This window comes from Heliangelus exortis, chromosome 1 (genome assembly GCF_036169615.1).
Source record: "Heliangelus exortis chromosome 1, bHelExo1.hap1, whole genome shotgun sequence".
Classification (NCBI taxonomy): Eukaryota; Metazoa; Chordata; class Aves; order Apodiformes; family Trochilidae; genus Heliangelus; species Heliangelus exortis.
The window spans coordinates 129,335,097-129,347,542 of NC_092422.1; the positions used below are offsets into that span (position 1 = coordinate 129,335,097).

General features: G+C 36.6%; 1 protein-coding gene across 1 annotated transcript in view; it reads right to left on the reverse strand.

The window, feature by feature from the left end:
• Positions 1-12,446, reverse strand: part of PTPRQ (protein tyrosine phosphatase receptor type Q) — a 140,286-nt gene that overhangs the window by 17,287 nt on the left and 110,553 nt on the right. Inside the window, exons 51-53 of the mRNA XM_071766341.1 lie at positions 11,583-11,682; positions 10,680-10,808; positions 1,968-2,049 (exon numbers count right to left, since the gene is read on the reverse strand). Coding sequence (XP_071622442.1) covers positions 1,968-2,049; positions 10,680-10,808; positions 11,583-11,682 — 311 coding nt within the window. The remainder of the gene's footprint in view (positions 1-1,967; positions 2,050-10,679; positions 10,809-11,582; positions 11,683-12,446) is intronic.

Consider the following 12,446-nt stretch of genomic DNA (forward strand, 5'->3'; position numbering starts at 1 on the left):
TTGTGGAAAACAAACAGGTTTGTTGTCTACAAAATGCCTACTGTAAATGATCCCTAAGCTGCTTTACCTACCAAAACATGTTGGAACACCCAGGAAGACTGCTAGCTGAAACAGCCAAAAATTCAAGGCACAGAATAAAGTAAAAGTGTAAATTAGAATATCTCATGTCTAATTCATGGTTTACTTGAATTCAGTAGAACAGAGATGTACAGGGAGCCCAAGCAAGCTTAGCACCATACTTCTTGTTATGTTCTTCAGACATAATGGTCCCCAGGTTTATATCTTGAGCTCATCTCTGCTACACACATCATTTATGTAGAACTAAGAAGGTGAATGTGGATGGAAACCAGGTCACCATGGTCACCAGGTCTGCTTCTTTCTTCAGTGTGCTACCTGTTTCTCTGCATTGCCATTTCTGATGCAGTTTCAAGCATGTTGTCAGTTCTATTATTCATCTGCTAAGATAGGTACTACAGGGATTATAAATAGACTCTCAGTCAGTGAATGGACCTACCCTGCAATTCTGCCTGCCCTTGGACAAATCTGGGAGGGTATCACCACACTCTAAACCATGGAAGCTAAAGCTCAGAAATTAAAAAATGGCAGCCCAGGTGTCATATAGGACTGTTGCTTATAAGCTGACTATATAATTTAGTTGAATGAGGCCTCAGTTACTTACATTTCTCTAAATTTGAAATTAATTGCCAAGATTTTTATTTGCTAAGACACTATTATTGCAGTTTTAAGGCATTAAAGTTTTGTCAGGCTTACCCAATCCGAGTCACACCTGCAGAAAGTAATACTAGAAACTTTCCAGTGATGAATGCTAGTATGTGGAAATGTTATTGCTAGTAAAACTTTTCATCTCTTCAGTCATGCATAATATAACTATAATCACTCCTGATCATATGAAATAACACTTCTGCTATTGGAAAAAAAGTTTTCCTTACTTTATCACTTAAAAATTTTATGGTGCTTTTTATTATTAAATCCAGACCAATTTTACTTAAGAAGCATAACAAAAAAGCTGTATGAAATGCCATTAATCTTTTCACACTTTTGTTGGTTTTCCCTCTGAGACTGAAGTATTATAATCCAGCAGAAGAAAAGCCAATTGTTGAGTCTTCATTTTTGTTAATCCAACTGGTAAGCAATTCATGGTAAGTCTATAGCTCCAAAATAACAGTCACTGGAGACTGACAAATTATTTTTGTGAGGGCAAATGATTGCACTAAAAATTATGAGATAACAATTCTGAAATAACGAGAAGATATTGTTGAGAAAAAAAAACCATATCGATAAAAACGTTGCTTGGGGAACATTTTTGAGATTTAAATTTGGAAGTACATACACATTATATGTAATGTATATTTTAAAAGCTGGTCTCCTTTCATAAAGACAGGCTTGCTGTGTTCATCTACTCCCATAAAGCAATGGAGGCTATTCTCAAGAGCATGACAAGTAAAGGAATAAAAAGCCTTCTTGAGGCTTACTTTCCACAATTAAACCTATGAAAGAAAAACATTTCTGAGTTCCATGGAACTATGACTGGGGCCTGAACATTTCACAGAATATGTCAGCTATGTTTTTTGGGTCATCATCACTTAGGAAAGTGAACTTATTTAAAGCAGTTAAATACACCTGTGTATATGTTAAAAAATTATAAACTGTTTTCAGGTGAACTACATATGCAAAAGAACAAATACTATGGTGTTCTTAGAAGCATCAGAGTGTAATGAAGATCATCTTTTGCTGACACTCACTTGAATAATTTGGATCAGGTTGCAGTGTAGACTGCAGAATCCAAATCAGTGTAACATTACTTTCTAAACAATCAACCTGGTAATTGGGTATTGATTATCAAGGCCTGAGTCCTTCATGGCCTTGCCTGCTTAAAAAGGACATGAAATGTGACACATGAAATGACTGAAGGTCTTGCAATGTTGTGACAACTGCTAGTGACATACCGAAAATTCTTCCTGAAACTTTAGGTTGTTGTTTGTGCAAAGCTCTTCAACATGCTGTAGGAAGGATTTCTTGCTTATTGGCCTAAAAGTAATGACAGAAGAATTAGAAAACTATATGAAATTTCTTTTTAATTCTCATTTAAACACAGTTTATTCATAACCAGTGTTTTTCAGTTCAATAGAACTGATACTTGTAGGCAAAGAATTCTAAATTGCTTATTCCAATTGTTCTCAGTTAAAATAGAAGCATTTTTCTCCTCTTGTTGCTCCCCTTCACCAAAGTTTTAATGCTATTAATAGTAGCAGTACTGTCAAGTAGGACTGGTTTTATAGGTAATAGCATTCCAAGGTGAAATTTTTACACTAATGGAAATTTGTAAAGTTATCATTGTATTACGAAGTACATAATAATGTTTAGCCACTCAAAAAACATTTTATACATCGAAAGGTTTTGGACATATAAAATATTGCAGTGACCTCATTCTCATAATGACATGGGTTTTAAACCCCGAGGAGTTTAAATATCCCTGTATTACTTCCCAAGCTGAAACACAGACATGCAGGCTTCACCCCAGAGAGAGAGAAAGCATTTCTCCAGTTACCATGCAATTAGTCATGCTTTTATGATTTATTTGCAGCTTGGAGCTTTTTTCTAATAAATATAGAGGAGGGAACCACACATTGAGACTCACCAATGAACACAATATAAAAATCTCTATTCAACTTACTTGATGGATTTTCTATAACTAAGTAACCTGCAACAGAGATTTTTGTTAAATGTAGCAAGCTGAGAGTTCACCAATATTGTGCGTGTTAACACATTTCAGAGGAAAGTAACTGAAGAACTGGATTTATTTATCTCAGGGATTCAAATACTATATGTCAGATGTTGTGATTGTCTTGCTTAGTTTTTACCACGGATATTGGCAAATATGGCTATGGTAGTTACAGTTCCTATCATTCTTTCCAGATCATTTTACAGTGCTCTGGGCTCACATGGCTCTGGAAAATCCATACTTCCAGCATACAACTGCATATACATCAAGTGGATTCATTTTACACTATGTAGTCTATTCCAGTCTTCTAAGGGCCATTTCAGAGGATAAGGATATGATCCATCTTCCTTAATTCTAGATTCCTCTTATAAATCAATGAAGAGAAATAGGTGTGGTTTCATCTCATTTTAAGCAGATATCTAAAATAAGTCACAGATGAATTATGCTATTGGTGTGGCTCTGGAGATACCAAACAGCTGTGGCTGTTGTTCTAAAGATTTTAAAAATGAGTGCCTGTTTTCATGCTCATTTTTACTGCTCCTTTTGATGCATGGTGATTTTAGAAACTGTGCTACATACTGAATATTTAACTTGATCCTGCACTAGGCTTCATGAAATTACATGAACATCTATACTGAGGGGGCTTTTTGAAACTCAAGTCATCATCATTGTCTCTGAACCCATTTTAAGGGTGACTCAGCATCATGTATTTATAAGAAAAGCTTTGGGCACTCAGGATCACAAAGCTTGCCTTTAAAAGACAACTTGCTCCTTCAAAAAAGCTCTAAGTATACCTTCTATGGGTCAGCCACTCAAAAAAATCTTACATTCTTACATATAAATACTACCAAAGCTATTCAATAATACAAATGCAAATGACTACTGCTGCCATAATTTTAGTAGAATAGACAACAATTTGCTTTAAGAATACTTTGGGTTATGAAGTTATTCTTGAATAACTAAAAAAATATTTAGCTTTTAAATTACATTATAAAATGAGAGTAATAGAAACGTTGAATAATGTATTATTAAGCATCAGTGAAGCTAATTTCAAACCTACTAAAGATGCCCTTGTGGTTCATACTTTGTTATGATAGCTCCTAGCAAACAAAGCAAAATGGGTATGAAAGCCTTGGGTCAGTCTCACTGGTGTAAGAATTCACAGAGAAAGGTTTAAACTCAAAGTGCTTAGTAGGAAAAATGAAGGAGAGCTTTAGAATGAAGATGAAGGCAAAAAACCCCAACAAAGAGTACAGCTCTCTTTATGCTGAATACTTAAGACATCTAGCTAGTGCTCAATATATCATATTTTTTGTATTACCTGGCAGGTGAAGCTACCTTCTAGTAATATTGGCAACACCGTAGAGCCTAAGGTTTCTGAAGAAAATGTGTTCTTAAGAGCCTGTTCCAATGTACTGCATGCAAATATATGTCTCTGATGAAAAAGCAAAATTTTTTAGACTTCTTTCAAGACAAAATTATAAGCAGTCTCTGCAAAGAAATTCCATTTGGTCTCCCTTTTAATTCACCTGTCTTTGCCATAGGGCAACAATAAGAGCCATCACTCAGTTGCCAGCCCAGTATTATTTTTAATACTCCTGGCTTTCCTCCTCTCCAATTGATAGCAATTAGGGGCTTACTGCACCTAAAAAGTTAATTCATTTTTGTCATTTGGGAATAAAAATTACATCTATGCTCCACATAAGCAACCTAGGTATGTTGTTTAGGGCGTCAGTGCTGAAGGTAGAACACAGGAAACACTCAAACACAGGAGACAACAGCACCATTAAGAACACCTCAACAACAACTCAACAATACTTCCATTTTTTTTAAACTTTCATTCAAAGCTGGGAAGCACTGAAATAGCTAAGTAAATTAACTAATCAATTACATATGTTTCTTTGTAGTTAATTTTTAATATTAATAACAGGTGATTTTTTTAAAAAAAGGCATAATCACATGTGATCTTTCACAAGCAGTAAACATTTTTAAATAAGTGAGGCACCTACAGACTTACAATGTAACCTATCTATGGCCATTTAAGTGAAGAACTTGATTTTTGGAACTACTGAACACTTCAGCTGATAGCAAGTGCACATCGCAGTGGCTTGGCAGCCCAGAAAATGTGATATATTATAAATGCTTTTATGAGAATAAGTGTCTAACTTGAAGACTGTGACAAAGATGTTGACTTTTCTGTGCAAGAATCTTCAGAACGCATGTATTTTGTATGCTCACTAGAGACTTCCAGCTGTACTCAGTTTCAGCAACCTCAGGCTTCAAAAACTAGAGGTTTTTCCAAGTTTCCTGACTTGGAATATTTAATAATAATCCTAGACTATTTCATCAATGAACAAATATTCATCTACCTGTAGTCTCATTCTTCACACTTCCCACTTTTGTACAAAACATAAGAATATAGGTATTACTGATGTGCACAATTTACAACCAAACCATGAAGCTGCAAATTTCCCTAGTTCAGCTGGATAATTCCAGATTCCCACTTGTCTGACTTTGAAACTAGGAAAGAAAAACATTCTCTAAGATAAAGAATGCTTTATTGCCTTAAATCTGATTTTCTTTTAAAACAGTGTATTGTTTCATGTGTGGGATTTTTTTGAAGTCTATCAAAAATCTGAATCCCACTCAGATTACTTATGATAGAGCTAGAAAGAAGCCATTTATTTGTGTTGGCAGTGGTAACTAAAGACCATATTGTCACACAGACTCAGCTTTCTCTCTGGGTCAATCATCTGAAATCCACAGGGAATTAAACCTTTGTCCAAATAGAAAACAACAGAAATGAGTGGTAGGCAAAAGGCTTAGCTTATAAGCACCGCCGACACTTCCAAGGAACAATGAAGAAATTAATTTTTAGCAAGTTAATTGAAAACCATATACAGCTTAACCCTTACTAAATATTAAAGGCCTAAGGAAAGAGAACACATGGTTGTTTCTTCTATTTGTCCCAGGACACACGCATTCATAAACCTTGCACTCCTGGGATACAAAGCTAAGAAAGCCTATTTTTAATAGCTAATTAATAAATGGAAACTTGCTGAGGAAAAAGCAAAGCAGGAGATACGCCTGTCTCCACTCAAAAAAAGAAGAAACAGCATGGCCTAGAGCATGTGGTTTGCCTTAAATATAGACAACCACTGAAAGCACAATACGTAGGTAAGGTGAGATCAGACAATAATTTTACATACAATACTGTTCCATTAAAAGTTCTAATTACCTCATACGTGCAAGTGTTTTTATAATTTGAAAATATTCCTTCTGAATCTGTGCCCCATTTGCTTTGTAATCTGTCTCACACCAAACGAAACAAAAGCCTCAAAGCATCCACCACAATGTGCAACTTCTCAAGGAAAGATTTGAAGAAACTGGGACCTACATGGCTCTATCCTTGCTGCAGAAACCACTGCAAAAGTAGGGTGCCAAAGAAGTTGTCCTCTAGGTGAGCACCTGGAACAGGGAAGTGTTACACGTCTCCTGCCAAATCTGTTGTGCACTGAAAATTTAGTGACAAAATCTATTCACAGCAGATGAGTGTCTGCTTTGAGAAGTGATTTGCCAGACCTTATATGCATGTTACAAAAAAGTAAGTGATGAGAGCCCCCAGTATATGTATATTCAGTGTGCTTAATGGACCAAAGTTCATTAAGTTTAGACTGATGGACTATATATGTTTTAAATGAGTTGGGTTTTTTTGTTATTGCCTGCCTCATACAATCTCCATTATCATGCACTTTAAGAACCCAAACATTCAAAGTTAGAATTTTGGTTTCAAAAGGCAGATCTCCTTTTCCATGGAATTTAGTAAGGCTCTACACCCTACATGCCCTCTGAAACTACATCCCATTGACTGCCTAGCAAAAACTTGCTGAGAGATGATGTGTATGGATTAGCTAGCATTAGAAACTTCCAGATACTAAAGTTTTTCAAGTAATTTTTTTTTCTGATGACCATTATGTTAAAAAAATTACCACTGGGAACTAGGAGTTGCTATGTATTTTCTGATTTGAAAAAAAATTTGATCCCAAAAATAGTTTCAAAATTGGCAAAATGCGATTCTTAGTATTTTAAAATTCAATGTTTTTTTCTTCTTAAACTGACTTCTATAATGCAAAGGAATTCATACTAAGAAAGTTATTAAAATGTGTGAAATAAAATATTTTGATTAACCTATACTAAACAATTGCTGAGGTTTTGTTCACTAGACTTTTAAAGCTTTTGAATTTTTGATCTAATAATGTACAAAAACATTTCCAGTAATATTCTTAGAGAACAGAAAACGCTTTTTCTACTTCATTTCTCATGTGATAACAGCTGCACAAATTTTCTGAGAGTAAGAGCCGAGATCATAGGCCGCATTCTACTAAGTATGAGAGAATGTCTGAAGAGACAACTTATGAGAGATGGTCAAGAAGGATGTCAAGAAGAGACTACAGTACCTTGATTCTGTGGATGAACTGCATCAGCTGCAAGTCCATGTCATTACTGATTTATGGTAGCTAATGTGACAAATGAATGTACCAGCTGAGAAATTACAAAACCCCTGGTTTCCAAAGCATCTCCAAATGAGTACTGAGTGGGATGTTAGCTGGTATACAAGAAAAATCTTTGCTGCTCTTTTATCACTTTAAGAGTATCACACAAACTCTGCAACACATTCTCAGGCTAGAAAATATACCCAGCTGGACCAGATTTCAGCTGATTTACTGCTATTCCAGAAATACAAATGGGCCAGCCTGGAAAGAGACTCTGCCTATCTATGCATATAATGTACAACTGCAAGATGCCACAAACTTAGAAATAAGAATTCTGCAACACAGCAAGCGTTGCAAACCCAGCTGAGATAGCTACCAAAATGTAGCCAACATATGGCAGTCGGTTATGAAGAAGCCCAGATGCACAGTCCAATTCCAAATGCATGGTAAATTTGTAGAGGTTACACCATAGTCACTAACAGCTACTACAGCAATTCCACAAAGGCAACGGGTACAAAGGTTCTTTCATGCTGTAACTGTGGAAGCATGAAATCAGGTAGCAAAATATTTTAGACATTGGGTTCTGCAGTACCCTGCCTTAGTGCATGCTGCCATGCTTCTGCTAGTTTCTTGATACAACTCATCATTGCCAGGAAGGATGTGTCTATGTGAAAGACAGCATTAGAGACACCTAAAATGTCTCTTTTGGTCACTGACATCACCAGAAAAGAAAGTAACACATATTGAAACATTCTTTAAAGATTAAAAAAAAAGCTGTAACAAAATAAAAAGTTTTGAGCTGATAAAGAATATACCACCCCTCACTGCTATAGGAATGTTTAGTAGGGTCCACTGCATATTGAATGACTTCCAGTTGAAAAGGTGGCAAGAATCCTGTCCTGAGGAACCCTCAAATAGTGCATGCACAGCAAACTTCAACAGTTTGCTGTAATGCCCAACAAAGGCCAAAGAAATGGAGCCTACTGTAGTTTCAGTGCAGCTATTGTTTGAAAAATTAGAATCCAAAATTTAACAGCTACATCATATACCTTTCAAGAATGGCAGAAGAAAAGCCACAGAATCATCAGAGTTGGAAGTGACCTCTGTAGAGCCTATCTAGTCCAACTCTCCTACTAAAGCAGGATCACCCAGAGCACATTACACAGACTGCATCCAGGTGGGTTTTGAGTATGTCCAGAACTGGGGACTCCATAACCTCCCTGGGGACCTTGTCCCAGTGCCTTGTCACTCTCATAGTAAATAAGTTTTTTGTTATGTTTAAATGGAACTTGGTATGTTCCACCTTGTGTCCACTGCCCCCCGTCCTATCACTGGGAACTACTGAGAAGAGTCCGGCTCAATCTTCTTTGCACCCACCCTTTAGATACTTGTAGACATTAATCTTTCCTTTCGGACACTGAAATACTGGGGAAGAAGGAAAGAGAAAAATGCAGATAGAAGGACATGAAAATTGTAAACTAAAATGTAAGACTGACTCATTAGAATAAAGGTGATGCCATTAAAACTGCTGAAGCACTGCTCTGCAAAGCCCTTGCTCTGCATAATTCATGTAATGAAGTACACATAAATGTGAAATATTATAGTTTGCATTTACCCTGCAGAGTCTGAGACTGTTCAACTCCAAATTACAAATAGTTTAGATAGAAAAGTTGCACAACAGTACTCTCCAAACTGATAAAGGATTTGTGGATATGTTGCTGAGACTGTAGTGGCACAATGCAAAATAGCTGTGATGTAATGAGTACAAAAAGCAGTTGAGAAAAAAATAAACTTTTCTAAGTACTTATATTCTGATTGCCAAAGGAAAGAAAGAGCATGTTTCTTTCACATTTGCACTAGATTTACTTCAAGGATAGGTTGCTATCTTGTCGTAAAGTGTTAAAATTTCCATGTAAAAATTGCCCTGACTTATATCAAAATAGTTGTGGAACTGTTGAATCTTAATATTAGGGACAAAAATAAATATGATTTCACAGCAGAAAATACTGTGGTTTGTCATTAGTATAGCTGCAAAGATTGACATTTCGTTTTGGTTAACTATATAATTCAAACCAGTATGGTAGCACACAAGTTAAAAGAGCAGAATGGGAAACACACCGTGTCACTTCAATAATGCAAGAACTTACTGGATGACAAATATCTCCTTGCGTCTAAAGAAAAATGATGAGTATCTGGAAGTAAAACCCATTAACACTTTAGTATATAAACAACATGAATACTATTCTCATTCAGCTAACAGCTTGGAAACAAGGCTGTTCTGAAGATCCAACAAGATCATTTATAGGAGTCACGGTTAGCATAGTGCATTGGTGAGGGGTTGTGCCTTCAGGGAATGTTTTCTGCTGTTATTAGCAGGTACTAAACAGCACTCACTGAATGACATGTGCCCCACACAGAACACACCCCACCCATTATGTGATGATTTCCAGATGATACACAGTCTGTTTGCTCATCTGTTAGAAGTAGCCATTCCTGTGTCCACTATTTTGAACAGGTTTGTACATACAAGCAACTTACTCTGTACCACACACATAGGCACAGACACACTCAAACAAAATAGGTCAACATCTATAGCCTTTCATCTTCCAGCTATTCCTAGTCTGCAACAGTAGGATGCCTGACTGCTAGGGCAGGACTATTTTAGGCTTCTCATCTTTAAGAAGGCTGCCTACCACAGCGTTTTATCTGACACAGCAGGGAAAATACAGGTAGGTAAAGAACGATCACCAAGCATTTCTATCTCAGCTGGATGTTGTGTATTATTGAGAATCGTCATTACATTTATTTTGTGAACAATATCTGTATTTCTGGCAGTCAGAAAGAACAGTTTTCCAGCTGATAAATATATGTGACAAGATTTTTTGTAAGACAGAAAATATGAATAGCCTTGGCATTGCTGCATACACCTTAAAGGAGTAGATGGCAGGATAGCCAGTGTGATGAGCTCCATGGAAACCTGGATGCTATACAAATTCCTTTGTGAAAAAATGCTTTTCAAATGCCAATTAAACAATGACAGATTTGTTCTTGAATTAGCTGACTGTGACTTCTGGGAGTTTGACTCTTTCAAAATGCTTATGTAGGTTTGCAGTCTGCACAAAACACCGGGCCATCAAAAAAACCTCAGAAATTCTGCGCGTTTAAAAATATGTAGCCTTTTTTTTTTTTTTTTTTTTTTTCCTAACACAATTAAACAGTGATTTGCACTTAGATCTTTATCTTGTTGTAAAAAGAGCTGAAGATTAAGTGATTTTCTAAAAGCTAGTGAGAAGTGTCTTGAGGATGGAGGTCATTCTTTGAAAAAGGATCTCAGTGACCTGTGTAAATAAGAACACCACAAACACTTCCAAACAAGCAAAGGTCAGAAAGGGTCAAGGCTACAGCCCCTTTGGACTACTGTTTTGCCTAAGGAGTATGCTTACCGTGTAAATCTCTCATCCTTCAGCTCCAGGTCTGCCACTGTGATCAACTGATCCAGTTTAAACTTAGTATCAATAATTTCTGCATCTCGTGGGGAGTATGTGCCCCCCTCTTTTTGCTTTTGCCGAATTCTAAACAGAAAATAATAGTGAAAAATAAACATGGAAGAGATTTAAGGACACATACATCAATACTTTGTTTAGACAAGCTGGGACTCCAAAATGGTTGCAGGGAATCCTTTCTTGGCTTTTATTCTATTCTCTCTTCCAACAGGGAAAGTTAGTCAAATCTGTCAAGTAACATATAGAATTCATAGGGAAAGAATCTAGCCTATATACTCTTTTAGTTTTCCTGAATTAAATTTTCAGCTGCCTGAATGATGCAGCTGAAGAACAGAACTTCTGATGAATGAGCACACATCATGGGTGCAGTACCTCGTCTACTTCTTTACATCAATATTTTGGTCACAAATTGAACTAGAAGTCAATTTCTCTTTCACATATGAGACTCCAATATATTTACCTGATAAATTTATTAGTAAAAGAAACACCAGGATTGAGAGTATTTACTTCATATCAAGCTGTGAGTAGGGTTAGACATCATGCTGAATTCATCCAGCTGACATTCTGATTTATATCCTCAAATCAATAGAGAAGTGGCTCTGAAAGAGTAAGATAGGCAGGCCAGCCACTGTTCTCACTCACCCTCTGGAGAAGTTAAGTTGGTTTTTCTCCTTCATCTATAGAGGTTACCCTCACTAGAGTAAAACTTTGAGAGTCCTACCCTAAGTTTCTACTTTAAAAAAAAAAAGCCATACATTTGAAAATTATAGATTTGAAAGACTGTTTGAACTCTTCTTTAAAAGAGTGCTTGCAAACATTTTAACAAGGATACATAAATCTCACCTTGCAAAAGCATATACTGCAGCCATCAGAAGAAAAATGGAAAGTATACACAAAGTAACAGAAAGGATAGCTTCTACAGATCTTCCTGGTGCTCCTTCACCTGCAACAGAAAATGGTAATCTAGTATTTCATCGATTCATCACAATTTTTACATTTCTGATAGGGTGAATTTAGGGAGTGATGAGAGACACTTTTCTCACTGTACAACTGCATCCATTTTGTGTCAGTCACAGAGGTGCTTAGGAAAGAAAAATAAAACAAAACCAGAAACAATTCATGTAAAGGTTCCTAAACATTACTGATGTATGTAACAGATAACACTGATAGTTTAAATCTGTTTCATGTGCAGCCATCCCCTGGTGCTTTTCAGTTCCACCTGCTAAACAGGTTAAGGTAGATCTACACTACAGTAACATCAGTCTGAACATTAGCCTGAGCTGAACTGCTTCAGCCTCTCTGCAGCCAAGAACAGACACACTTTAACTGCTAGGATATGAAACTCCAGTGGTGGAAAAGGAAGAGCCACAAACCTAAAGCTATGAGGCTTGCAGCACTCACTCACAGGCATGAAATGAAAATTTCATTTTTGGAGATACTCTCCTCAGGGTGCTGTAGGAACCCACTGAAGTGGATCAGATCTGAACTTTCTGGATTAATCTGCCTGACTGACCATTAACTTGAGCTCTTTATGTGAGAACTGGTGATATTGTTAGGAACACTAGTAGGTCAAAAGTAAAGGCCTTTATGATAAAAAGCTAAAGGTGATGGTATTCTAATCAGCCCTTCCAGGTGAGAATGAAGCCTCATTCAGAGACCGATGAACCATTCAGATCAGTTGTTGCTAGACCTCTTTTTGAAGCCCTT